The sequence below is a fragment of the Paroedura picta genome, chromosome 3 (genome assembly GCF_049243985.1).
Source record: "Paroedura picta isolate Pp20150507F chromosome 3, Ppicta_v3.0, whole genome shotgun sequence".
Lineage (NCBI taxonomy): Eukaryota > Metazoa > Chordata > Lepidosauria > Squamata > Gekkonidae > Paroedura > Paroedura picta.
The window spans coordinates 7334471-7362387 of NC_135371.1; the positions used below are offsets into that span (position 1 = coordinate 7334471).

Genomic DNA, 27917 nt, shown 5'->3' on the forward strand with positions numbered 1-27917 from the left:
GATTTGCCGGCCCTTAGCTTTTGGAATCTGACAAGATTGGTCTAGCCTGGGCTACCTAGGCCAGGGCGTTCTCATGCATGACCCCCTGCTAAAGTTCCTTGGAGCGCAGTTATAACAACACCCGTCCATGAGATCCTGGTTTGTATCAAAGATCTTTCCCGCTTGACCGAAACAGCATTTTGATCAGGTTTGGAGAAGAAGAAGTTGATTAAAGAACTGAACGGGTGGGACTGACAACAGAGCTGACTCTTCCTCCTCTTCTTTCCCTCCCTTTTGCAGGGACGATGGAGATCTCGCCGGGCCAGTGGCTCCTTATCCTGTTCCTGGTGGTGGTCCCGCTTCTGTATGAGTGGAGCGCCACCTTCAAGTACTTCTGTAAGATGAGCTTCTACAACGGCTACATCCTCTTCCTGGCCATTCTCGTCATCCCGGTCTGCGCGCTTCGCGGGCGTAACGTGGAAAACATGAAGTGAGTTTCTCGCGCTGGGCTGTGTCCCCCTCCCCGGGCTGATGCCGCTAGCCTGTCCGTGGTCTCTTCTTCCCAAACAATTCCTCCTGGCTCGGACAGGTTGTGATCGTGTATCGTGAGCCTTTCGCCCACGACTTGCTCCTGCTTTCTCCAGTGTGTTGCAGAGAGGACCAGATTTGGTTCTGTAAATAAGGGTTCTTACATGAAGGTGTGGAAACATTCATGCAGAAGATATGACCCAGTAGTTTACTAGAAATGTGGATGACCTGGTGGTACTTACAGTCAGATCAGCATCCTATCTCACACAGTGGCCAATGCCCACCAGTTCCTCTGGAGGCTCAACAACAAGACATAGAGGTCACCACTTTTCTCCTGAAGTTGCCTCCTGGCAGCCGTGTTCTGAATTGGAGTCTCTCTTTAGCCACCATGGCTCATAGCCATTATAGACTTATCCTCCATAGCCATGGCTCATAGCCATTATAGACTTATCCTCCATAGCCATGGCTCATAGCCATTATAGACTTATCCTCCATGAATCCCACTAATCCCCCTTTAAAGCTATGCCCAAGGCCATCACTAGGGATGGGCACGAAGCAACTCACGAACCTTTGTTCATGACAAATTTTGGCCGGTTTATGGTACGTGAACTGAAGTTTGCACCCTGCAGCCTGGCCATGAACCCCCGCAAGCTTTTAAGACAGTTTGTAGAGGTTCATGGGAGCGTGGGGAACAAAAATCCTCCTTTTTCCTCCCTACAAAAGCAACCAAAGGATCCCTGCTGCCAAAAGATTGGAAACAACTGAGCCACGAGAGCTGCCTGTTGCTGTGAGGCTGCTTCAGACTCAAACAGCTGAGCCTTCCCCCTTGGCTTAGTTGTTTAGATTGGAAACAGCTGAGCTGCAGGGGCAGTCTGCTCCTACAGCTGGTCTAAAGTCCCAAACAACTAGGCCAAGAACAGGCTGCCCCCGTGGCTCAGCTGTTTTGCCCATGAACCCAAAGGCATTTCTGTGGTTTGTGACCATCAAATCACTCACTGTGTAAAGATGTATTTCCTTTTGTCTGTCCTGAATCTGCTGCATATCAGTAGATCTGTGTAGTAACTCAGAGGTGCTCCCTGTAGTAATGCAGCTACCAGTCACGAGGCCTACGTTGTACAATGCTGGCGGTTGTGAAGCGCCTGGTTCTTTGCATCCCCAACTTGGAAGGTGTGTGCTTGTATGGAACATTCATCTGACCACAGAGCCCATCCTCTTTGTCTTGGCTTCTGAGATATCGTTGAGGTGTCACAAACAGCCTAATGCTTATGGAGGAACATTCAGGGGGGGGAGAGAATGTTGACAAACTGTACAACTTCTGTAAGGGATGTGAAAGGTCTCTTTAGGCTGGCGGGAAGGGACGGGGAAGCTCATGAATTTTGTAGTAGCATATGAAATCTAATACTTATATTTTTATACCGCCACTCTCAAATGCCTTGCGGCGGTTTACAAAATCCATGAATACAATAAAATCCCGTAAAAACCCATTAAAACATAATTAAAACACAATATCAGGATGGCGGATAATAAATATACGACCCACTCCACTTCTGTTCAGTATGGGTTTATCACTCTCTATCTGGGAACGAGGGACTTAGTTGGTTTCGGCTAGAGCTTCTCAGCTGACAGCGCCGGGAACCGCTCTGGCCTCATCCATATGCCTGGCGGAAGAGCTCCGTCTTGCAGTCCCTGCGGAAAGCTGACAAATCCCGCACGGCCCGTAGCTCTTCCGGGAGCTCATTCCACCAGGTTGCATGCATACACTCTGACAAGTGTAAAATGCTTAAGAACAGGGGTAATCAACCTGTGGTCCTCCAGATGTCCATGGACTGCAATTCCCATGAGCCCCTGCCAGCGTTTGCTGGCAGGGGCTCATGGGAATTGTAGTCCATGGACATCTGGAGGACCACAGGTTGACTACCCCTACTTAAGATGGCCACCGCTCAGTCGTTTGTCAGCACAGTCAAGAGAGATCTGCTGCAGCCCTGACTTTGGATCTAGTCCAGATCCGGCGAGATTCCTTCAGGCACAGGCATAGTCACTCAGATGATCACTCTGTGATCCGCCAGCGGAGGCCTTGCTCTGCCACGATTGGCCACAGCTAGGTCACAAAGTCGCAGCGTGACGTGCCGTTCGCCAAACGGCCAGGCTCGGGGCTTTTAATGAAGGGTGGAGTTTGTAACAGAAGCCTTGGCAGCCACAATAGAGAAACCCATTTTCTGGGAGTGGGCGGCTGGCCGTCTGGCCTCAGCCCAGGAATGTGGGAGGAGGAGGTCTTGGGTCATGCCAAAAGTATCCCAAAGCAGAAACGACTTGGGAGCTTCCTGTGAACCGCTTGAACTTCTCAAGTGGGGAGAAGAGGAGGAGGAGGAGGAGAAGGGGAACCAGGCCTGCCCGGATGGGACAGCACATAACATCCGGTAGCCTTCCTGGAGCCGTAGGGAGCATCCAACCTGCACCCAAGTTCTGACCCGACAAGGCGAATCTAGGCCTGCAGCCATGAGTTCCGGCTTGTTTTCCAGAATGGGTGGAAGTTAATTCATTTTCATATATCTCTTGTAAATGTTAAGCGTTTATTGGGTGATATGGCCATATAGGGTCATGCCGACCCCCTCCCTCCAAACGGCCAGTGATGGGTGGGGGAAGGGGAGCGGCCCCAAGGTGGGCGGGTGCACAGCATGTGCTTCCCAACCATACTCTGCAAAATCGTGCCCCTTCCGGGGTTTCCCCAAGCCCGAAGAGTGTTTCAGAGGGGTCTCACCTGTAAAAAAGTTCTACGATCGTGGCCACAAGGGATTATAGTTACCACTCGACAGGCCCCACCTACAGGTGAAATGTGTGGTATCCGTTCCGTCGCCCAAGCACCAACCGCGTTCTTTTCCCTCCCGCCTCGTTCCCAGGATTATCCGGTCCATGATGCTGCACGTGAAATACCTGTACGGGATCAAGATTGACGTGCGGGGGACGGAGAACTTCAACATCAAGGAGCCTTACGTGGTGGTCTCCAATCACCAGAGCTCGCTGGACTTGCTAGGTATGACTGGGCTGCAGGAGGAAGAAGCCAGAGGGCCGGAAAATGCCCGGCGTGTTTGTGTGCGTCCCTCTCAAATCAAGATGGGTAGCCCTGTTAGCCCGTCTGTCGCAGCAGAAAAGAGCAAGAGTCCAGTGTTAAGGAGGTTTGTAGCAGGGGGGCAGCTTTTGTGGGTCACTGCTCACGTAGCTGAGGAGCCCTGCCCTGAATTTAGTTAGTCTTGAAGGTGCTGCTGGACTCTGGCTCTCTCTCAGTGGATTGTCATAGAATCAGAGTCATAGAGTTGGAAGGGACCTCCTGGGTCATCTAGTCCAACCCCCTGCATTATGCGGGACACTCCCAATCCTATCACTCATCCACTGTCACCTGCCACCCCCTTGAGCCTTCACAGAATCAGCCTCTCTGTCAGATGGCTCTCCAGCCTCTGCTTAAAAATCTCCAAAGGTGGAGAACCCACCACCTCCCGAGGAAGCTTGTTCCACTAAGGAACCGCTCTTACTGTCAGGAACTTCTTCCGGATGCTTAGACGGAATTTCTTTTGAATTATGTGGTCATTCAAGGGCTTGAACTTTTTCGATGTACCACAGAACTGGGATTTATGTCAACTGGAATGAGCCTGTGAAACCAGGATCGGCTCACAGTCCTGGTTGGTCTTCAGAAATGCTGACAAGCACCTGTGCAAATTACATAGTTTCTGTCTACTGTATTTTGTGAAACCTGCAGCAGTTTTAAAACCTAGGTTGGGGTTTCCTATCCCTTTGCGCACTGGGTTCCCTAAACTGTTTCCTAAAGGCCCCAAATAAAGGACAGTGTCCTCTTTTGGAAAGAAAGAAATGTGCTTGTTTGGTCGCCTGGAAGTGTTTCTTGAGTTACCCCAGGTGATCGGGCAGACATCCTAGGGTGAAGGAACAGGCATAGTGGTAAGCACAGCTGTTGAATGCGTAAATAGTGGTGGGTGAGAGCTGTTTACTGATCCTAGATGCCAGCTTGGGATAGTGGTTAAGACCGGCGGCTTCTAATCTGAAGGGTCAGGTTTGATTCCCCACCCTTGCAGATGACCTTGGGCTAGTCAGTCCCGTTAGAGCTGTCTGCACAGAGCAGTTCTTTCAGAGCTCTCTCAGCCCCACCTACCTCCCAGGGTCTGTGGTGGGGAGAAGAAGGGAAGGCAATTGTAAGCCACTTTGAGAGTCCTTTGGGTAGTGAAAAGCGAGGTATTAAACCCAACTCTTCTTCTTCTACTTGTTGGGGAGGGGGGAGAAGAGCTTGGGTTAGACCCTCCCTGGAAGGTCTGTCCTGAAGCAGGCAGGGCCGTCTCAGCCACAGCAACAGCCAAACCCCCTCTCTTTCCTCCGCAGGGATGATGGAGGTGCTTCCGGACCGGTGCGTGCCGATCGCCAAGAAGGAGCTAATGTACATGGGCACGGTGGGCTTAGCATGCTGGCTGGGCGGCATCATCTTCATCAACCGCAAGAAGACGGACGACGCCATCAGCGTCATGTCCGAGGCCGCCCACACGATGCTGCGCGAGGACGTGAGTCCCACGGGGTGGGAGGAGCAAAGGGTCCCGGGAGATCTAGAAGGAAGGCAGAGGTGTGGGGGGGAAAGCGATGGGGGAGCAATGGGGGGGCAGAGCAAGCATGGATGGGGTGCCCAAGAGGAGGAGAGAGAGAGAGGAGCCCGCGGAATGTGGCTCAGCTTAAGATTCCTCTTCAAGAACAAGATTCCTCTTCAAGATTCCTCTTCAAGAACAAGATTCCTCTTCAAGATTCCTCTTCAAGAGCCCTGCTGGGTCAGACCATCTAGTCCAGCATGTGGCCACACACAGTGGCCAGCCAATTCCTCTGGAGGGCCAACACCATAGAGGGCATGGAGCCCAAGTCCCGACCCCCAAAGCTGCCTCCTGTTTCTCGGATTCAGGGGTTTAGTGCCTCTGAACGTGGAGGTTCCCCTCAGTCACCAGAGCTCGTAGCCAGTGATAGACCTGAATCTCTCTGTATCCCTTTTGTAAGAGCAGAAGGAGAACCCTGCGGGAGGAGACCAGAGGTCCATCCTGTCTCACAGTGGCCCACCAGTTCTTCTGGAGAGTCAAGAGGAGGAAACAGAGGCCTTCCCCTGGGGTGGCCTCTTGGCTCTGTGATTCAGAGGCTGAGGCCATGTCCATGCTGAATTTACAGTGCTGTCCTGCTGTTGGGCTGAACCATCTCAGAATATATCTAGGGGACAGAGAGAATGTTTTTAGGAGAGGATGCATCACCTCGGAAGGAGAATCGCTGTGCCCTCTTTCCAAGAGTTTAACTGTGGGCAGGTCCAGGAGGACACACTCAAAATCAGGGGTAGTCAAACTGTGGGCCTCCAGATGTCTATGGACTACAATTCCCATGAGCCCCTGCCAGCAAATGCGGGCAGGGGCTCATGGGAATTGTAGTCCATAGACATCTGGAGGGCCGCAGCTTGACTACCCCTGCTCAAAAGTATCCATGGGACCCCCACATAGATTCTGAGGTGGTCCAGGTATGCGAGAACAAGCTCTTCATGTCTGGCTTCGTCAAGGTAGCATCAAGACTAGGGTTAATAGAGGAGGAAGCTATAGCTGGACCACGATGTGGCCCTCAGGAGAGACCCAAGGATCAACAAAGGAGGCCTCCAGAATGGCACAGAAGACTCCAGGTGCGATCTGACCAATGTGGTACACAGCGGGACTATGATTAGAATCATAGAATCATAGAGTTGGAAGGGGCCATACAGGTCATCTAGTCCAACCCCCTGCTCAACGCAGGATCAGCCATTTCAATGGGATGCCTCTGCTGATGGTGTTGAGTGTGCTTCTGAGCATGTGCAGAGTTACCTCCAGCCATGTGGGAGAGTTCTCCACTTCCCCCACCCGCCCTAGGAACAACCTCCAGCATTTGTGACCCTTATCCAGGGGAATCTGGAGCAGGCAGTGTAAGAGTTTCTGGTTTGGCGAGGCACTGCCGTCATCTCCCCTTCCAAAGCTACCCTCTGGAGGGACTCCTGATCAATGGCTGTGACCTTGATTGTCGAGGGCAGCAAGAAATGACTCCTCCCCTGGCCTCTTCCTTGCAGGTTCGGGTCTGGGTGTTCCCAGAAGGCACTAGGAATCACAGTGGCTCCATGCTGCCCTTCAAGCGGGGCGCCTTCCACTTGGCCGTGCAAGCCCAGGTAAGTGACGTGGCTCCACCCACTTCTCTGCATTCCCTCTGCTCTGTCTTGGCAACTCGGTCCGCGCTCAGACATCACCCCTTTGCAGGCCTGTGGGGTGTCTCCCTTTCTTGGCTGTGCAGTACATTGTGGTTTGTCAGTTTAGGCGAGGGGTGGCCGAACTACGGAATTCAAAAGAAATTCCATCTAAACATCCGGAAGAAGTTCCTGACAGTTAGAGAGGTTCCTCAGTGGAACAGGCTTCCTCGGGAGGTGGTGGGTTCTCCATCTTTGGAGATTTTTAAGCAGAGGCTGGAGAGCCATCTGACAGAGAGGCTGGTTCTGTGAAGGTTCAAGGGGGTGGCAGGTTACACTGGATGAGCGATAGGATTGGGAGTGTCCTGCATAATGCAGGGGGTTGGACTAGATGACCCATGAGGTCCCGTCCAACTCTATGATTCTGTGATTCCCCCACAGGTCCCCGTCATCCCAATTGTGATGTCATCCTATCGGGATTTCTACAGTAAGAAGGAGAGGCGCTTTGCTACAGGTGAGTCCCATTTTTCCGGCCTCGTTTTAAAACTCCAACCTGGCCAGACCCCCGGAGGTGGTAAGGAGGCAAAATCAAATAGACAAAATCAAATAAAACATTCAGTATGAAAATGCTAAGAAGCAGCACCCACACCAGGTAGCTGGAATGGACGGGACACACCCACCCAAGACGAAGATCCTTAAGACGGTATTGCAAAACCGGAAAAAAATGATTATTGTGGTAGATTCAAAGGCTCCGTACTAAGTACATCTTCAAAAGGAGTCCCTCAAGAAGCACACGTGAGTCATAACTCTATATGTGGCTCTATAGAAAATCCATCATCAATTCATCAAAAGGACAGGCAAAAGAAAGGCATCCGGTATATTTCCCCTTCCAGTAAGTTCCGTCTTCGGAAGTACGTGGAGCGGAAGACGATCAACTGAGTTTCCAAGTGGTCAGTTTCCATTAGGCGATCATGGAGATTATAATCAGGTTTCGGTGATCGCCAAGGTGGCCAAGCCGAGGCGCACATCCCTAATTTCCCTAAGCAAAAAGCCCCACAGGAAGTTCTGGTCCCCCTCCCTGTGTAATCAAGGCCTAACATGTAAAAGCCCCTTCATTCTCCTTGACATGACTGGGGGAGGCAGGAATCTACTGCGCCTGATGTGAGTCAGATTCTGTCGCCGTGATCCTTTTTCCTCTTCTGCAATGCTGCCTTAAAGTATCTCTTCATTGAGGAGGCTCGGTGTGTCTTCAGGCCACTCCACCCTCGCCCCGTCCACTTTTCAAATGGCTGGAGCAGGGGTCATCAACCCCCGGTCTGCGGGCCCGCAAAGGCCACGGTACCGGGCCGCCGCCAGCCACGCCTGCCTTCCCCCGCCGGCAGCAAGAAGGAAGGGAAGAGGCAGGCGCAGCCGCCGGCATGGCGGTGACGCAAACACGCATGCGCGCTGTTGCCGCGCATGCGCGCTAGCACCCCCTAGTGGCGAAACCATGCACTCGCAGTTGCTGCGCATGCGCGTTAGCGCCACCTGGTGGTGAAAACACGCATGCGCGGCAATTGCGCGTGCACGTTTTCGCAGCACCCGGGCTGTTGACTCTTCCCTCGCTCCGGAGGCGGTCCCTGACCTGAGAAAGGTTGGGGACCGCTAGGCTGGAGGGTCCGTCCCCCGCCAGGAGGTGGCACCAGAAGAGTAGCTGTTATGAAGCCCTTCCTAATTCTCCTTAGTCCATGGGCAGCAAAATGAGACAGGAGTCCAGCCAGCGGCGTCTTTTAAGGACTGGCAAAAATGGATTCTGCCACGATCTTTTAATCAGCCCAAGCTCATTTCTTCAGCCGTGTTCTTTTTGCTCCTCTGGAAGTGAGTTCTGGACCTCCTGGTGGGACAGAGTTCTCTTAGGGACATCTTAAAGGCTATTTAGTTCTGCCAAAGTGGAAGGGATGATGGGGCATTCCTTCTTCTCCCGCGCCTCTTGCCATCTCTGTCCTAATGCCATTTGTGTTTTTTTTCTCCTCCCCGCTTGTTCCCGCCTGCCTTCCTGATGAATCCCTGTCCCCCATCCCCTCGCCCACCCCTGCGTTCCCTCCCTGCCGCTCCCCCCCTGTCCGTCTTCTCTGTTGCAGGGCGCTGCACGGTCCAGGTCTTGCCTCCCATGGCCACGCGGGGGCTGAGCGCCGACCATGTGCCGGCCCTGACGGACCGCGTGCGCCAGGCCATGCTTGTTGCCTTTGAGGGGCTGTCAGGGGAGCTGGGTGCCCCACAGTGACCCCCTTCTCCCCCAACTCTCCGGCCCTAGGGAGCTCCAGGGTAGGGACTGGGAGCTGCTTATGCCCGCGAGGAGCCATGGAGGCGGGGCCAGAATGGAAGGAGGCGGAGCTTGTTCCCAGCAACGGGACCAGGAGCGTCAAAGCCGTGCTGCCACCGAGCACGGAGGGGACGGAGCGGCAACAGTGTTTTGCGTGGCGGGCGGGGCTTAACTTGGCCACACCCACAAGGAGCCGCCTAGGCAGAGTTGATCCCAGCCATGCCTGTTTCCACCGTCAGTTCAGAACCGAAATTGCAGCCTATTCTCCCCCGCCCTTTCCCCCCTCCTGCACCCCAGGGTACGTGGTACAGTCCCCCCCCCGCCACTCCTTGTTTTGTTGCTGTGAACCGTTCCACTCGGACTTCAATGGACTCAACCACTCCAGTCCCCGCATGGGGGGGGGCACTCTCATGAACTGGATTGCAGGCATTATATGAAGTAACTCCCCCACCCCCACCCTCCGAATTCAAATGGGTGGAAGCACAGGGGGAGACTGATACGAGGAGGATGTGGGTTGAAGGCTAGCTTGAGCCCCCTGGACGTCCAGGAGACGGATGGTCCAGGACTGAGCTATCCCAGCTTCTCATGAAGGAAATCTGAAGAAACAGCCCCGTTGGCCTCGGTCCACCCCACCCTCCTCCCGAGGGACCCGTTCCTGACTCCGCATGAGAAGGAAGCCGCAAACTTGACCTGTTCTGATCTCCCGCATCGGCCAGTGGGGTGTTTTGCCCGAAGATGACCTCCTTGGACTGAACGGAGGCGCCAATAAAGCGGAAAAGGAACCACGGACGGGACCGTTTCCCTCGCCGGAGGAGAACCATGGGGGGGGGGTCGTGGGCGGGAGGGGTATGCACTTGGCTCCGTACTTTCACCTGAACAGGTGAGAGGGAGCAAGAAGGAGCGCTTTGCGTGTGCGTGCGTGCGTGTTTGGGGAGGGGGCCGAGATCGTGTGGCTTGCTCGGTTTGCATTCTGTTTGAGAGGTAAGTCTCGGGCCGTTCCGCTTTTGGGGAGAGCCGGCCGTGGCAAGGGGCGAAAGGGAATACAGCTTTCACGCCCCCCCCCCCGAATTCCTTTCTCAGTGTTGAAGAATAACCCTCCTATTTCCCCCTTCCGTTCTTCTTAACCCGAGGGCTGTGTGGGGTGAATTAATACAGGAACCTCCCTCCAGCAGAAATGTGGGGTGGGGGGAGGACATGCACTGGAATCTCTGAGCCAAGGAAGGTGGCCTTAATCCCTGTCGTTTTTTCGGCAGATGCCAAGGCAAAGCAGGTCTCTCGGGAGGGCAAGAAGCCAAAAGCGGTGGGAGGGCACAAAGGGAAAGGGGAAGGCTTGGATGGAGCCTGCTGGGGTAGGGGGTCCTTTGGGGAGGGTCCATAACAGGCAGGGGGTCAGAGAGGGGAGGGTACCCCCCCATCTTGTGGTTGTAGAGAGAAAGGAGAGGAGAGAGATTTGGGGAGGGAAAGAACTGATGCTGGATTTGTAGAAGTTCCACCAGGGCAGAAGGAGGAGGCAGAAGAGAGCAAGGTGGGGTCTCCAGCAGATGAAGTGCTTGGCAAATGGGAAAAGTGGATTTATTCATAGATTGGAGGGGAGGGGGGCTTGGTTTTTTGCCAAATCATTCCCTGTTGTTTGGGGCAGAGGGGACTACTCTCTGCCCCTCTTCTGCCTTTGGGAATCTTTTGTGTGTGTGTGTGGTGTTTCCCCCCCTTCTCTCCAGAATATCTCTGTCCACTCCTCAGCCCGAGACCCACTCGCCTGCCCTCCCGCCACTGAAGGGAGACGCCTTGCCTTGGGGGAAAGGGGGGGGGACTGTGGTGGCCGGAGGACGACCGAAGGGGGCCTCTCCAGCCCGTGTTCCCAGGACCTCCCTGCTTTTAATAAAGCCCCTCAAACGAGCCCCGTCTGCCGCATCGCCTCTTGTTCTGCCAGCGGGAACACGGGGGCGGGGTCGTCATGCCCGTGCGCTTCCCATCCCTGTGGGTGAAGGCAGAGGAAACTTTAAAAATGAATCTCCATCCGTTCTGCCAGCTTGCGGGGCAGTTTGGAGTTCTCCTTCCCCTGCGGCATCAGTTTGCGTTTCAGGGCCGTGGATGTGTGACACCACGCAGCACCCCATCGGATATAGCAGGGGTACTCAACCTGCGGTCCTCCAGGTGTTCATGAACTACAATTCCCACGAGCCCCCACTGGTCAGCTCCACCCTGGGGAAGATACGGGAGGGGTTTGGGGGTTAGTTGTTTTTTTAAAGGGTGGCACCCACCAACTTCTTTCCCGGTCGTTTTAGAAAGCAGCCTGCTAACATTTGTGCCAGGGGGGGGGGGCTTTCACCAGTGACCGCCAAGTGATCTCAGAAAGTAGGTGGGGCCTCTGCCCAGCATGGCATCTGATTGGGCAGAGGCCCCACCTGTTGGCTGTTTGATTGGATGTTAAGATTTTTTATTTTTAATGTCCTGTCCTGGCAGCTGCTGCTGAAGCAACCAGGAGATTCGCTGTATGACCAAAAGTAAGATTCGGCAGCCATTTTGTGGTTCAGTCGGCCTCCTGCTGCAGCCATTTTGTGTCAGCCATCTTGTGGCTGGCTCCCGGCACAGTGTGGGAATTCCAGAGAAGAAGAGCGGGTTTTTCGTACTACCTGAGGGAGTCTCCGAGTGGCTTATGCCTTCCCTTTCCTCTCCCCAAGAGAACTGGGAGTGGCCCAAGGTCATCCGTTGGCTGCATATGGAGGAGGAGTGGGGGAATCATGCCCAGTTCTCCCGATTAGAGGCTGCCATTCTTAACCACCCTGCCACGTTGGCACTGGCATCAAACCGGCTCTCCTTCAGGCTCAAAAAGGGGGACCTCTGGTTTCACACAGGCTGCTTCATGGCCGCCTGTCCCTGGACTAAAAAACACAGACTGGGGGTCGGAAGGGCCTTGTAGGGATTTAATGCAAACCTAGAGGTGGCTGCCCAGCCTTTGGGCCAGAGAGGTCCCTCCCCTTCCCACAACACCCTCTGGGGTGAAACACAGCCCTCCTATCCAAGTGTGCCAGTCTGTCACAGGCTCCGTTAAAAACCAAAACGGTGTTTCCGAGTCCCTGGCAAAGACAGGCTTTGTGTTCAGCAGATGGTGTTTGGCTGGGTGGTGGTTTGGGGCAAGATGCCTGGTCTTGCACCGGAACCGCTGCTGTTCTGAGCAAGGACATCGCTGTCATGTTTCCACAAGGGGTCGAGAAGAGCAAAGGTCCTACAACATCCTTAAAATAACAAAAAATGTGGCCGGGGAGGAAATGCCATGAATCACTCTGGGGTGGGGTCTCCAGATGGGACCATTACACCTCCTCTCCAGACTGCAGGGAGCAATTCCTCTGGAGCAACGCTGCTTGGGGGGAGGTGGAGTCTGTGGCTTTGAACCCCACTGGGATCCCTTTCCTCCCCCAAGCCTCCAGGAGGTTCCCAAGCTGCATGTTGCAACTCTACTCCCCTTCCCCCACCAGTGGCCGGGCAGGGCGGACGGACATAGAATCCTAGTTGGAAGGGACCTCCTGGGTCATCTAGTCCAACCCCCTGTACTATGCAGGACACTCACAACCCTCTTGCTCATCCACTGTAACCTGCCACCCCCTTGAGCCTTCACGGAATCAGCCTCTCCGTCAGATGGCTATCCAGCCTCTGTTTAAAAATCTCCAAAGATGGAGACAAACTAACGCTGCCGTCCGTCTGGATTTATCATAACTGGCTTCCCCACTCAGATTTACTGTAATCAAACCTTGCCCTCTATTTTAAAAGGCCCCTTCCTTCCTTCCTTCCTTCCTTCCTTCCTTCCTTCCTTCCTTCCTTCCTTCCTTCCTTCCTTCCTTCCTTCCTTCTTCCCTTCCTCCTCCCTTCCTCCCTTCCTTCCTTCCTTCCTTCTTTCCTTCCTTCCTTCCTTCCTTCCCTCCTTCCTTCCTTCCTTCCTTCCTTCCCTCCTTCCTTCCTTCCTTCTCCTTCCTTCCTTCCTTCCTTCCTTCCTTCCTTCCTTCCTTCCTTCCTTCCTTCCTTCCTTCCTTCCTTCCTTCCTTCCTTCCTTCCTCCCTCCTCATGGATTTGATGCTATTTTTAACAGAGGAGCCGCACAGGTTTCCCTCACAGCGCTGTGCGTGGCAGCCTTGGGGCCGCAGGGCCTACTGGCGGGGCCCTCTTCCCTGGCCCTCTCAAAAGGTGGCGTGAGCATCGGGAACATGGCAGCACGCTCCCCCGTCACGAAGCCAGGAGAACAGCGGCTCGTTTTCTCGGCCAAGCAGCATTCCTAAAATAACCCACAACAGCACGGTGGTTTTGTGTTTCGGCCGCAAGGCAGTGGCTGATGGCACAGCCGGCCCCAAAGGAGGAGGGAGGCAGGTCAGGAAACTGCGCCATGAGCCGCAAAGCACCGCAGCCCCCTGCAATCAAATGGTGACGTGTGGCTTCGTGCCTTTTTATCCCAGCCCAGAAGATGCATCTGAGGATCTGTTTCAAGAGTCCGGTCTCTGATAAGGCTCCGTGGAGCATGCCGGAAGCATTCAGCTTTGAGATTTGGGCTGTTCCTAGTCTGTTCTGTGGCGGCCTTGTGGAAAACCGGTCAAAACTGTGAGCGTTTTGTTTGACGCTGGTGGCTTCTGAGGCTCCTGTGATAATCACAGATTTGTGCCCAGTAGGCCCCGTAAACAGTTACTAACAGGCTGCTGGTCTGAAATGTACCTCTTCTCTTGCAGACAAAATGTGACCAGGCTGAACTGAGGCCAGGCTTTTGTGAAATCCTGGGGTATCTTGACGGCCCTGGAAAGGTTTCTCAAATCGATGGGAGTTAATGAATTTTTAATGTGGCCATGTCGACCCCTGAGCCCCCTCCCTAAAATTTCCAATGTGATGGGGAAGGGTGGAGCCCCGTGTTTCAGGGGTTTCTCAACAGTAGAAAGGTCTAGAAAGGCTATTGTGAATTGATCCATTTTAGCCTCTGGATTATGGGAGAGGACCGATGTTGAAATAAGTGTTTTTAGCCACCAGCATTCTGTTCCGTTCTGTTTTGCTCCATCAGCCCAGCTCCACACCTGCCCTTTTGCCACTTGCAGGACAATCAGAAAGAAAATGAAACATATGGTGAATAGCAACAAATTAACATTTCAAAAGGGACATTTAATGTGTTAGCATTGATCGCTTTTCCAAAGGAAGGACCCAGAAGAGTTAAGTAGGAGCTGAGTGGCTGGACTGCAGAGGGGCCGGCCTGAACCTGGGAGACAACCTAACAGAAGTAAGAGTCCAGGGGCAACGTGAAGACCAGCCAAGTTGAATTCTGGGTATCTGCTTCCGTTTGCATGCCCTGGTTCTGTTGCTTCAGACCAGCATGGCCACCTGAATCTACCTTCACCGAAAACATTGAAAACACAAAACAGCAAAGAAATAGCAACTCTGGATTTTGGCCAGGGAATTTTAAAGGGGGGGGGGGGGGGTTGCTTGGATGTATAAGGTGTTAAGCTGTTTTTTTTATCCCTGGCTTTTCACTACCCAAAGGAGTCCCAAAACAGCTTACAAACCTTTCCTCTCCCCAAAACAGACACCCTGTGAGGGAGGTGGGGCTAAGAGCTCTGAGAGAACTGTTCTGTGAAAACAGCTCTAACAGGACTGTGACTGGGCCAAGGTCACCCAGCTGGCTGGCTGGAGGGAGGAGTGGGGAACTAAACCCAGTTCTCCAGATCGGAAGCTGCTGCTCTTAACCACTGTATCCTGTTGACTCTCCAAACTATTTTATTTATTTTCTAGAATTTCCATAGCGCCCTCCCATATGGCTCAGGGCGGTTTACATAAACCTCTGGACTCCTACTACCCTCTGCACCAGTCACTTGACTTTTATTTATCATTTTAAAATGGGAACGGTCAAACTGAGTGACTTTTCAGCACCCTTGATTTCGACTGGGGAGAGCTTCCCGGGGCTTCACCCGCCCCTCCTTGAACCTCAAAGGGTCACCATGTGGTCGGACTCCCCCAAGAATCCCCCTCCACAGCTGCTCAGGTGCTTCCCTCCAGGGGACTGTGAAAGTGGCTTTCGATGAATTGGGAGGGGAGTACTCATTTGTCATAAATAAAGAGCAAGGTGTTAATGGGAGCACCCAGGGCTGATGCAGGTATATAGTGAGAAGACCTCAGGTAGGCAAGTGGAGGCTGGCCCCCAAATCCATCCGGAGTCCTGGCCTCACCGGGCGATGTCGTAGCCAAAGCTGTTTTTCCCATTCTGACAGGCACCTGTGGAGGGAAGGAGCAGAAATACCAATGTTTTTTTTTAAGCTGGGTTTTGTACCCCGCTTGTGCCCTGCTTTGAGGAGTCTCAAAGCGGCTTACAATTGCTTGCCCCTCCCCGCCCCACAACAGACACCCTGTGAGAGAACAGCTCTAAGAGAACTGACCAAGGCCATCCAGCTGAATTCAAGTGAGGGAAGAGTGGGGAATCAAACCCAGTTCTCCAGATTAGAGGCTGCTGCTCTTCACCACTACCAAACTGGCTCTCGAAGAGGGGGGATTCATCACTGATGAAGTCATGAGGGGGGGGTGCAAAAGGGAAATCTGCCGGTTCCACAAATGGAGCTTTCTGTCTCGTCTGGTGTTGGAAGTTGGCTTTGCACAGATAATACTAATGCCCATGGATCAGTCGAAGACAACTCCCAGGGGAAGCAAGAGATCTGGACATTTAGGAAGGTTTTCTCAGTGCCGTTGTCAGTTGTCTCCACTTGGTGTGTGTGTGTGTGGGGGGGAGAGTTATGGGGAGGGGTCCTTCTGGTACTCACAGTCCCCCAGTTTCTCTTCAAGGAAAAGGAGCTGATCGCTGAGGGATTCCACCTGGTCCAGATACTGAAGGCGACTCCACAACTCTTTCAGCTGGGCGGCTTCCAGGGCAGGCGGCAAGACGGAAATGGCACGATCCAGACGCTGCACGGAGAGGGAGGCAGCTCCAGTCGCAATTTGGAAATGCACAAGTCCGATCCATCAAACTGCACGGGGGTTTTACCCACTTCCAGCTCGAATAAATCCCTCCCGTCTACACTGAATTGGTTTTCCATTTTGATTTGGGGCGCTTTAAATTTTTCATCTGCAACATGCATGATTGATTCAGGGGGACCCTACCTTCCTCACCCCCTGCAATATTCAGAAGAATATTCAGAAAAAACAAAGTGCAGAATCAGCCCTGATCTCTGTAGTCTTCAAATCAGTTCCCTTTCTGAGAGAACTCCAGGCCCTACCTGGAGGCTGGCAACCCTACTTCCCAAGGGCAGCTTGCTTAGATGCCCCCCACTTATACGTAGAGGCAGGCGATTCAATTGTTTCCAGTCTGTTCTTTTTGACATCATTTCCCCAGACTTATAAAAGTCCCCAAATCATAGTGTTCCTTTTTTTTTAAGCTCACCTTTTCCAGCTGCTCCAGTTTCACTTGAAGTTCTTGGACATCATTGGAGATCTTCTCCTGCATCTCTAATGTTTGCTCTGTGACAAAGGGAAGGAAGAGGAGGATGTGCAGTTGGAATGACAGAGATCTCTGCAGGATTTTGAATGAAGTTCACTAATCCACGTCTTTTCAGTTGTTGGCCAGATGTCTCACCGATCTCCCCCCCATTCCAAGTGTCTGTGATAAACACTGTATGGAAGAGTATTCTCTTACCTGTGTGTTTGCCATGAGAAGCAGGCTCAAGTCTTTGCTCCTCGGCCTCCTTGGCTCCCCAGTCCTCGGCACCCCTGTCTCTCCATACACGCACCCCTGTCAACACAGAGTTGTTTATGCCCCATGCCTTTCTTCTGTGAGGGTTCCCCCTCCCCATGTCCAGACAAAACATTTCGAGAGCTCCAGAATCAGTTCAGAAAGATTCAGCAAAAGGATTTGCCTAAATGACCTGTTTGTTTATTTACTCCAGTTATGCCCCACCTTTCTCCTCAGTGGGGACCCAAAGTGGCTTCACATCGTTCTCCTCTCTTGCATTTTGTCCTCACCACAACCCTGTGAGGTTGAACAGTTAGAGTCCAGGAGCACCTTAGAAACCTACAAGAGTTTTAGGGTGTAAATCTCTGAGCGTCAAAGCTCTCTTTGTCAGACATGAGTAGGTCAGGCTGAGAGAGTCCGAGTGGTCCAAATTCACCTGACAAGTTTCCATGACAGAATGGGGATTCGAACCTGGGTCCCCCAGATCCTAGTCTAACCCAGGGATTCCCAACCAGGGGTCTGCAGAGCTCCATCAGGGATCCACAGACTTTCCCTTCCAGCCTTGATGGACTAGGCCACAAGGTAGGGAACTGGCTGCTTCTGTTACTCTGCTCTCTTGTGGTGTCCACATCTGAGAATGGGCGGAGCCTGAGCTCCTAAAAAGGTAAAGGTAAAGGTCTCCCCTGTGCAAGCACCGGGTCATGTCTGACCCTTGGGGTGACGCCCTCCAGCATTTTCATGGCAGACTCAATACGGGGTGGTTTGCCAGTGCCTTCCCCAGTCATTACCCTTTACCCCCCAGCAAGCTGGGTACTCATTTTACCGACCTCGGAAGGATGGAAGGCAGAGTCAACCTTGAGCCGGCTGCTGGGGTTGAACTCCTAGCCTCATGGGCAGAGCTTTCAGACTGCATGTCTGCTGCCTTACCACTTACCACTCTGTGCCACAAGAGGTCTCTCTCCCTATAGTCCTCCTCAAGCCTGCCTATTACTGCGGGTGGTAATGTCATTCCCGGCTACATGGCACTTCCAGGGGGCGTGGCCAGCTGATATCTGGGGCTCCTCAAAGTCTGGCAAACTATTTCAGGGGCTCCCCCACAGTGAAAAGGTTGAAAAAGGCTGCTCTAACCACTACACCACATGGGCTCTCCTGTTGGATTGCCATTCCAAACCACTTCTGGAACAAGAGACAACAAAACGCACCAGAGTTCATTCCTACCCCCTGAAGGGCTCACCTTTGCTGCCCGGCCCAGGTGCAGCCTGGGCTGTAGGGAGCAGGTGGCAGCCTTTGCCATCTGGGCCGAGGGTGTAGCCAGGGTCACACTGGCAAGAGTAGCTCCCAGGGGTGTTAACGCAGTGCTGTGCACACAGGGGGACAGGAGCCCGGCACTCATCCAGGTCTAAAAGGAGGAGAGAGAGCAGAACCAGATTTAGGAGTCTGCAGGTTCGTGAAGCATGGCACATAATGTCAGATGAGGAATATGCCTGTTTGCAAAGATCTTGAGTCTCTTTAAGATAGTTTTTTTTTAAAGTTTGAGCTCCTTATGAGGAATCATAGTACCAGGGGTCTCTAACAAAAACTGCTAAGAGCAGCAAATCTTGGGAGAAATAAGAAAAAACGCAAGCCTTTTCTGGCCAAGTAGAAGAGGAAGAAGAGTTGGTTTTATATCCCACTTTTCACTACCTGAAAGAATCCCAAAGAGGCTTACAAGCGCCTTTCCCTTCCTTTCCCCACCACAGACACCCCAGGGGGCAAATGGGGCTGAGAGAGCTCTAAGAGAACTGCTCTGTGAGAACAGCCCTAAGAGAACTGTGACTGGCCTAGGGTCATCCAACTGGCTGCGTTTGGAGAAGTAATGAATCAACCTAGTGTGGCCAAAGGGGAGGTGTAAGACATAACAGTATCTAGCAACAATACTAGCAAGTTAGATAGGAACTTGCTAGTATTTTCAAATACTCTCCTCCGGTGTCCTGCTGATTGGGTTAATTAGAGGCTTCCTGCTCTACGAACACATTTCCTCCCTGATTACCTGAAGAACAGCGGTCAGTTAGACTGTCAGGACCATCTCTCTCCTCTCTCTTTACATAGTTGTTCCTCTTCTCAATAAAGCTATTTAGTTTTGTAAGCAGCCGGTGCTTCGACCTCTTGCATATTTAAACTCTCCCAACAGAAACAGCAGGGCTAGGAGCCCACGGCTCCAGGCTTCCACTCACCAACGTGGCAGTAGCGTCCCCCCCAGCCAGGCTGGCACTGGCACTGGTTTGGCTGGACACAGGTGCCTCCGTTCTGACATGGTTTGTGGCAGACAGCTGGGGAGGGAAAGAAGAAAACACAGCTAAGCTTCTTTTAATATATATACGCATTTTTAGGAAACAAATAGTATAGAGGAAAAACAGAAAGGGAAAAAAGATTACGTAACAGAATTATTAATAAATATACATATAAGATGATTTTATATAATGAAGTTTTTTTTTTAAAAAGAAAATATTTCTCTCTACACCCCCTTCATTACACTGGGGAAAAAGTGGAACTTTGTAAATTATATTTACTTCTGATGGGGACCATTTATGTTTTTGCATTTCAGACTTCTGTTTTGTAACTATTTTCATTAGCTGTTATTATCTGTCATTGTTACAGACTCGGTATCACAAGTTTTCGCCTCTTCTGCATAGCTGCCATTACTTTTAAAAAGGTAAAGGTAAAGGTCTCCCCTGTGCAAGCACCGAGTCATGTCTGACCCTTGGGGTGACGCCCTCCAGCGTTTTCATGGCAGACTCAATACGGGGTGGTTTGCCAGTGCCTTCCCCAGTCATGACCGTTTACCCCCCAGCAGCAAGCTGGGTACTCATTTTACCGACCTCGGAAGGATGGAAGGCTGAGTCAACCTTGAGCCGGCTGCTGGGACTGAACTCCCAGCCTCATGGGCAGAGCTTCAGACTGCATGTCTGCTGCCTTACCACTTGGCGCCACAAGAGGCTCATAAAAAGCAGGTAATATATCAAAAACACAGAATGAAGATGTATTATACACCTTATGAGAGCCCCAAACTCCACTTTCTTACACACAACTGGCAACAATAGCCTCAGGCTGGCCCCAAGGATGCTGTTACATCCCATTTGGCCTGGGGGGGGGGGGACAAACCCACAATGGGGTCAGACTCACCTTCCTCACACTTCTGGTCCCCGATGTGCCTTTTCTTCCACCCTTGGCAGCAAATGGCGTTGGCCTGCAGGATCTCCTTCTTCACTTGCCGTGTGGCCACCCGGTATGTGGTCCTAGGAGGGAAAGCCCCACCCCCCGCCCATCATGAATTTTAGATTGGCAGCTGTTTGTGGTGGGGGATCTATTTCTGAGCTCCCACATGCAGGAGGTCACTTCGCAGTTCATTTTTTCATCCTGGACACATCTCACAGGCTTCCTTCCCAGGCAGTTCAGGAACCAGATCCCACCCCACCCAATGCTCTGACCTATCATCTCCCCCCCCCCCCCCGTCCATGGGCCTAGGGTTGCCAAGTGTCAGGCTTCAGTCCCAAGATTCAGGTCTGAAGGCAGCAGCATGACATTCCAGGACAGCACACCACGTGCTAGAGAGCTTTTCATTGAAGCGGGTTGGCTCATCTCTGCTCGGTGTAGGGGTGCCAGCCTCCAGGTGGGGCCTGGGGAACCCCTGGAATTCCAGCTCATCTCCAATCTGCAGAGGTCAGTTCCCCTGGAGCAACTGGATGCTTTGGAGGGTGGACTCTGTGGCATTGGAGTCCCTGTCCTCCCCAAATCTCCAGGTGTTTCCCAACCTTGAGCTGGCAACCCTACTCCCCCACCCCCTTGACATGCACCCCACTTGCCCTTGACATGCCCACAGGGAGCCTGCAACTCCCTTCTGGCTGGTCTCCCTCCAACAGAGAAAGGGTTCCTTAAAAAAAGAAAGCTCTTTTGCTCCAACAGAGGGCGCCTCTGTCCTTACAACCACTCTCCACTGGGTGGCTTCGAGTTTCAGAAGGCCCTGGCTTGAGCATGCCCAGTAGTATAATCTATGAGAGCCACCGAGGGCCATGTCCATGGACTACAATTCCCATGTGCTGGCAGGGGCTCATGGGAATTGAAGTCCACAGACATCTGGAGAGCCACCGTTTGGCCACCCCTGCCCTAGTGGTTTATGGAAGCATATCCTGCCGTCTGATTGGACATCGCTTGGTTCCGCTGTATGACATCACCAGATTTCATAGAATCATAGAATTCATAGATTTCCCCCCTGGCATCATCAGGCCACGGTCAAGATCTGGCAGATGGGGGCTCTGGCAAGCCTTTGGCATACCTGTACGTGCTGCAGACCCGAGGCCCAGCGCACAGCGTCAGGTAGGGTTGGTGCTGGGGCTTGGCGTACGTCTCGTTGTACACAAGCGGGATTCGCACGATGTGGCGGGAGCACACCTGGCTGCAGGTAGAGAAGGACGAGAACTGAGAGCTGAACTTCAAGGTGGGCTGGTTGACGTCAGTTCCTGAACTAGCCCAGACGTTAACAGCCCTGCTCAGGTCTTGCAGACGGAGGGCCATGGCTTCCTTGACGGAGTCAACCCATCTCCACTTGTGTCTTCCCCTTTTCCTGACACCTGATAGCTTTCCTTAGCATTGTCTTTTCCAGTGACTTCTGTCTTCTAGTGATGTGCCCAAAGTACGATAGCCTAAGTTTAGTCACTATAGTGTCTGGTTAGGGTTCAGGTTTGATTCGGTAGAGTCATAGAACCCTAGAGTTGGAAGGGGCCACAGAGGCCATCCATCTAGTCCAACCCCCTGCTCAGTGCAGGATCAGCCTCAAGCGTCCAGGATAAGTAGCTGTCCAGCTGCTGCATGAAGACTGTCAGTGAGGGGGAGCTCACCACCTCCTGAGGCAGCTTATTCCACTGCTGAACTACTCTGGCTATGAAAACTTTTTTCCTGATCTAGCCGGTAGTTCTACCCATAGTTTAACCCCATTTCTGTGGGCCCTATCCCCTGCTGCCCGCAAGAACCTTACCCTGCCCTCCTCCAAGTGACAACCTTTCAGACACTTAAAGACAGCAATCCTGCCTCCTCTCCACCTCCTCTTCTCCAGGCTGAACCTTCCCAGGTCCCTCAGCCTCTCCTCCCAGGGCTCAGTCCCCAGGCCCCGGATCATCCTCGTTGCTCTCCTCTGAACCCCCTCCATTTCGTTAATGTCCTTTTTGGCCTCCAGAACTGCACACTGTGCTCAAACCCCCTTCTTTGTCTTGTTTCTGGTGCACCGTAATTTGCACGCACGGTATGCAATGCACCTGTCCACTTTTTCTGTGCGCGCAAACACATACACACGCCCCTTTGTTGTCTGGAGTCACATTCCGTGACATTTAGACGCCTACACGGAGCAGCAGAAAATCCCTAGAAAATGGGAATTTGACATCGCTAATGCAGAAGAATTGCTGTGGTCAAGCCTCACAAGAAGGCCTTGGGAACACAAACAGAACTTTGTTTGGAGGGACGGGCCTCAGAGAACTTCAGTTCACACATCCTCCTCGGGATACAGATCGCACCCAATATGATACAGTGAATTGCTTCATCTTTGGAATGTACCCAGCAGAGACTGGAAGACCTGTCTGCAGGGAGGATTTTCTGGCAAAGGGAGGGGAAACAAGCATTGGGGGGTGGGGTAGAGTGCTGGAATCTGCAGGACCTGTAGTGGGCATGATTCAGCAACATATGAAGACAATCCTGCAGGGGGCATCGGAGGAGATATGTAGTTAGCATAGTTAGATGCAAACCCCCCCCCCCCAAAAGGAAACCAAAACCCAACCTGAACAGAAAGTCAGGAACCCAGAGGTTGAGCTGCAACAACAATATTAAAATATCTTTACAAATATTTATTAAACAAAGTGCATTGATACATTATATTAAAAAGAGTTAAAACAACATATCTCTAACTGCACATGACAGAAATGCGTTTGATTGATCTTGTCTTGTGCAGTTAGATATGTTTTTACTGTGTTTTTAATATATTGAATCAGTGCACTTTGTTTAATAAATATTTTTAGATATTTTTATTTTAATATTGTTGTTGCAGCTCAACCTTTGGGTTCCTGACTGTTAGCATAGTTCGATCAGGAACTTCCTGGTATGTTTCAGATAATCTCCTCCTGTGTCCCCATTGGCTCATTTGGAGATTTCTTGCTCCTTTGAGCACACTTCCTCTCCGCCTTCAGATGAAGAAGAGCAGTTAGTCAGTTAAGACTGCTAAAACTCTCTCCTCTCTCTCTCCCTCTCTCTCTCTCTCTCTCTCTCTCTCTCTCTCTCTCCTCACAAGTTGTCTCAGTTCTCATTAAAGCTATTTATTCATTAAGCAGCCCTTGCTGCACTCCTTCACTTAGTTAAACTCTGCCAACACAGGGTTCTGGGGAAGCTTGGGCTGCTCACTTTAAAGGTGGTCTTTTAGCCATCATATCCTAACCTGGCTTGCTTTGAGGCCCATCGACTTCAACAGAAGGCTGTCGCTCTGTTTAGGATTCCACTATTAGATTCCTGGGACTGTGGCTGATAGTCCCCAAAACAACATGCTTTCCGTGGGCAAGTTTGTCGTCATGCTTAGTAGCTGACCCTACAACTGCGGTTGGCAGTTCCCCCCCCCCACACACACACACAGTGTCATGGCTTCAGTGCCTTTCACTTTCTGCACACTGTGTGGAAATTCAACAGGTGAAGCATTTTCCCCACGTGCAGAAAATACAGCATCTGTGGAATTTCAGACCAGCAGACAACTGGCAAACATACACGCCCCCCCCCCCCCAATTGTGCATGTAAACCTAGATAGGCCTATGGAACAATTTATTCCTTTAATTTAAAACAAACCATTAATGCAACTGGCCATCCGAACATCCTGTGGCAGTAAGTTCCACAGGTAGACTCCATGGTGTGAAGAAGCGCTTCTGTTTCCTCGGCCGTTAATTTCCAGTTTTCTGGCATGATCTCACATTTTCCTCCTTCCCCACAGTCTTTACATCTTTATATCGACCTCTGATCTCTGCCTGTTAAACTTGGAGAATTTGTAGACACCCTGCTTGAGCTCTCCCATCTCATAGGCTGAGCCCCTCATAAGGACCGTAAGAAGAGCCCGGCTGGATCAGACCAGTGGTCCAAATATCCCGTCTCACACAGAAGCCAAGCAGGGCCACCAAGAAGGCCGAGGCCTTTCCCTGATGTTACCTTCTGGCTCTGGGATTCAGAGGTTTAGTGCCTCTGAACATGGAGGTTCCCCTTAGTCCCCATGGCTAGTAGCCACTGACAGACATCCTCCATGAATCTATGAATCTAATTCCCTCTTATAAGAGCCTCAGGGCTGCTGGATCAGACCAATAGTCCATCTAGTTCTGCATCCCATCTCCCACAGTGGCAACAGCCAAGAGGGCAAAGAGGCCAAGGCCTTCCCGTAATGTTGCTTCCCAGCTTTGGGATTCAGAGGATCAGTGCCTCTGAACATGGAGGTTCCCCTCAGTCACCATGGCTAGTAGCTGTTGATAGACTTATCCTCCATGAATCTATCATCTATTCAGTCCTTGGCCCATTCTGCACACATAGGATAATGCACTTTCAATGTGCTTTGGCAGCTGGATTGTCCTGTGCGGAACAGGAAAATCTACTTCTAAAGTGCATTGAAATTGCATTATCTGTTGCGTGCAGAATAGGCCCTTGTCTTACCTCGTCAGCTCCTTGCTCTGTCCCGATGCCTCTTTTAGGAGGAAGGCGATGAGAAGCCCCCCATAGAGGGTGGTTGTGGGTCCAACTCCTGGACACCCCATATTGGGGGCAGGGGCGGGGCGTGGGGAGGCTCAAAGTGGAGAACCTGTGGGGCAGAAGACAACTGGTTAAGCATGTTGACTAACAATGATAACATAAATATCCGGGGTGGCGTGGGGTAGGAATGCCTTTAGTTTATGCACAGTAGATTTGCCAACTTTCCCACTGTCTCATGTTGCTGTGCCTTTAGAAGCAACCTAAATTGCAGCCATTAGACCAGGGGTAGTCAACCTGTGGTCCTCCACATGTCCATGGACTACAATTCATTTGCTGGCAGGGGCTCATGGGAATTGTAGTCCATGAACATCTGGAGGACCACAGGTTCACTACCCCTGCATTAGACCAGTGGTTCTCAACCTGGGGGTCGGGACCCCTTTGGGGGGTCGAACGACGCTTTCACAGGGGTTGCGACAGGGGAAACAGCTTGGCTGAGGGGGTGCCACCACTGTTGCTGCTCCTCCTGCAGGCGCCACACAACAGCCTTGCGGGGTAGATCAACCATCCTTGCCTCGTAGATCAAGACAGAGCATTCGTCTGTCTGGAGCAGCGGAAAACAGCGAGATCAGCATGGAGGGACAACAGGCAGAACTGAACTGAGAAACCCCGGGGGGGGGGGGAACAAAACAATTTATATACAATCATGAACCATGGATCTTCACGCCATTTGGTCAATTTCGGTTTAATTTCTGTGAAAGAAAGAACACTTGCGTAATTTTATGGTTGGGGGTCACCACAATAGGAGGAACTGTATTAAACGGTCGCGGTATTAGGAAGGTTGAGAACCACTGCGTTAGCAGGAGATCCTCCTTAGCTCCAAGCAATGATCACAGCCATTGCTCAGTTCCTGTATTTCAAATTGTTGCTAAAAGTCACAGCAGCAGTGAGTGAGGCTGTTCAGTTGGCAGTCCTACCCTACCCTGCCGGATGCTACTGAATGCTGAGCAATCTCTTAAAGTCTCCCATCCTTTAGACCAGGGATAGTCAACCTGTGGTCCTCCAGATGTTCATGGACTACAATTCCCATGAGCCCCTGCCAGCATTTGCTTTAGACTTCCCAATCAAAATTCGGACTGCCCACGGGGGAAGGAGACAAAGGTCTCCATAAGTTGGCAAACCGCAATAATGAGTCACGCTGGGGACGAGGGACCCGCCTAGCGTTGCCACCCTTCATGCGGCGGCTGGAGATCTCCTTAAAGGACAACGGATTTCAGAACAGTTCTGGGGGAAAGATGAATGCTTTGGTGGGTGGGCTTTATAGCATCCTATCATTGAACCCCACCACCATGCAGCTCCAAGCCTAAATCCCCAGACACCTCCCAGTTAGGGTTGCCAGCTCAAGGTTGGGAAATCCCTGCAGGCTTTGGGATGGAGACTGAGGAGGGCAAGATGAGGTGTGGGGAGGGACTTCAGTGGCTGTGAAGTCCCCCTCCAAAGCAGCCGTTTTCTCCAGGGGACCTGATCTCCTTAGTCTAGAGAGGTGCAATAATTCCAGGGGATCTCCAGGTCCCGCCTGGAGGCTGGCATCCATCCCATTCCGGAGTTGGCAAGCCGACATCTGTGGCCCAAGGTCACACACTGTGGCCCAGTGAGGACCTGAAACTACAGCATCTCTCTTGATTTTAGTTTCACATAATCCCATCACTGGTGGTTGAAATATTCCCCCTCGCGTTCAGACACACACACACACAGACACAGACACACAAAATGAAACCTACCTGTTTCGATTCGTCTCTCTAGCAGCCTTTGGGCCGTGTGAACTCTTAGCCACCCTTACAATCCCAACCTGACGGCTGCCCACTCCGGCTGGCTGTTCCACCCCAGCTGGGCTTTGTTCGCGGCCGCGAAACGAAGCAGCCCAATCCCCACCTCTCTTGGCCGGCATCCATCCATCCACCCCTGCGACGGCAACGGCAGGGAGAGCCCCCACCCACCTCTGGCTGATGCCCCCTGGCATTTCATCCCTTGGCGTGAGTCACGGCCCCCCTGACCCCGTCCCCGCCGAAGAGGCGAGTGGCCCAAACAGGGCTTCATTGTCCCCTTTCCCCCCTCTGTAGATTCCTCAGCCCCCCACAGAACAAACCCGTCCATTGTCACCGAGGGGCGCTGGGTTCGAATGGAGAGCCGTTATGGGGAAAGGTGCCCCCTCGTGCCAAGACAGGGGCGAGCTGCGTGTTGGGACCGGGGGGGGGGTGTTTTTTGGCGGGAGGAGGTGTGCGGTTTTGGGCCTTTGAGTGAGGGCACCGTCAGGCCAGTCACAATAGGACAAAGGCAGGAACTGGTTCCACGCCGGGACGGAAAATATCTCCCCCAGATGTCGGCCTTTTAAACAAACCGGCCAGCTACAGCCGCGCTTTGTCTCCCACAGACCCTTCAGAGGCCGGGGGCCAGCGTCTGGGTGGGCCGAACAACTGCAGGCGTTCCCCCCTCCCTCCGAGGCCTACTTTGAGCTCTGACAGCAAGCCTGGGTGACAGCAATACAGGCAGCCCCACTCCAGTAGGTCCTGCTACTTGAAGGTGACAACTTTCCCTGTGTGGAATTGTGCCACCGGAAATTTTTTTTTTTGCTGGCAGGGGCTCATGGGAATTGTAGTCCATGAACATCTGGAGGACCACAGGTTGACTACCCCTGCTCTAAAGAAGTCATTTTCTCCCAGGGAACTGATCTCTGTAGTCTGGAGATCAGCCGTAATGCTGGGAGTTCTCCAGGCTCCAGCTGGAGGTTGGCAAGCCTACGCAGTGTTTGTAAACCCTAACCGGAAGTCTTCAATACATCTGCTTTGATACAAGAAAGCTCAGATGGCAATAGATTATCATAGTCATTGCATTAGATTTTAGCTGGAGAAGACCAGATGGTTTGCGTTCATATTTCCATTTGTTAACACCATTGCAGCTGAATTATAACTATTTACTCTGTGTTTGGATGGCTGGTTTTATTTTTGGCTTCTGTTTTTATTTGCTGTTCAGTGTCCATCTGTGTTTTAAGTGAAACAGAGTTAAACAACAGGGTAGCCAGTTCTGGCTTGGGAACTTGCTATAAACTGGAGTGGTGGGGCCTAGGGAGAACAGAGTTCGAGGAGAGGAGGGGCTTTAATGGGGTACGATGCCGTAGAGTCCGTCCTCTGAAGTGGTCATTTGCCTAGAGTTGCCAGACCCCCCCCCCTTGTTGGAGGTGAGGGGTCCCTTGCCACCAAGCCCTTCACCCAGGCTGCTGATCAACGGGCTGGTGGGGGGAGCTTACCAGGCGAAAGGAAAAGGCCTAGGCCTCATTGCTGGTGTCACACAGGAAGTGATGTCACCATGCCAGCAACATCTGGGTGACGTGCTGGTATTTGGGCAAAAACTCTACTGGTTTTACCATAGAGTTTTTGCCCAAATACCAGAGTGTTACCCAAATGTCACTGGCAATA

General features: G+C 52.2%; 2 protein-coding genes across 4 annotated transcripts in view; one reads left to right on the top strand and one right to left on the bottom strand.

Moving 5' to 3' along the window:
• The window catches only part of AGPAT1 (1-acylglycerol-3-phosphate O-acyltransferase 1), a 64612-nt gene extending 53684 nt beyond the window's left edge, over window positions 1-10928 (top strand). For all 3 annotated transcript variants that reach the window (XM_077331212.1, XM_077331211.1, XM_077331210.1), the window contains 6 exons: window positions 280-469; window positions 3405-3538; window positions 4891-5066; window positions 6620-6715; window positions 7172-7244; window positions 8851-10928. In XM_077331212.1, coding sequence (XP_077187327.1) covers window positions 285-469; window positions 3405-3538; window positions 4891-5066; window positions 6620-6715; window positions 7172-7244; window positions 8851-8993 — 807 coding nt within the window. In that variant the 5' untranslated portion in view covers window positions 280-284 and the 3' untranslated portion in view covers window positions 8994-10928. The remainder of the gene's footprint in view (window positions 1-279; window positions 470-3404; window positions 3539-4890; window positions 5067-6619; window positions 6716-7171; window positions 7245-8850) is intronic.
• Window positions 10929-14165: 3237 nt separating this feature from the next.
• On the bottom strand, window positions 14166-26382 carry EGFL8 (EGF like domain multiple 8). Its single transcript, XM_077331163.1, has 10 exons — window positions 26226-26382; window positions 24412-24556; window positions 21026-21145; window positions 19876-19988; window positions 18927-19022; window positions 17948-18112; window positions 16678-16773; window positions 16426-16502; window positions 15809-15950; window positions 14166-15269 (listed from the first exon to the last, which is right to left on the bottom strand). The coding sequence occupies exons 2-10, from the start codon at window positions 24510-24512 to the stop codon at window positions 15220-15222; spliced, it is 960 nt and encodes a 319-aa protein (XP_077187278.1). The 5' UTR covers window positions 24513-24556; window positions 26226-26382; the 3' UTR covers window positions 14166-15219.
• Window positions 26383-27917: the final 1535 nt, after the last annotated feature.

Coding starts and splice junctions, on each gene's coding strand:
- EGFL8 (XM_077331163.1), bottom strand. CDS start 24,512: ATGGGGTGTCCAGGAGTTGGACCCACAACCACCCTCTATGGGGGGCTT. Junction 19,023..19,875: donor GGACCAGAAGTGTGAGGAAG/GTGAGTCTGACC, acceptor TTCCCTCCCCAG/CTGTCTGCCACAAACCATGT. Junction 15,951..16,425: donor AACTGGAGCAGCTGGAAAAG/GTGAGCTTAAAA, acceptor CTCTCCGTGCAG/CGTCTGGATCGTGCCATTTC.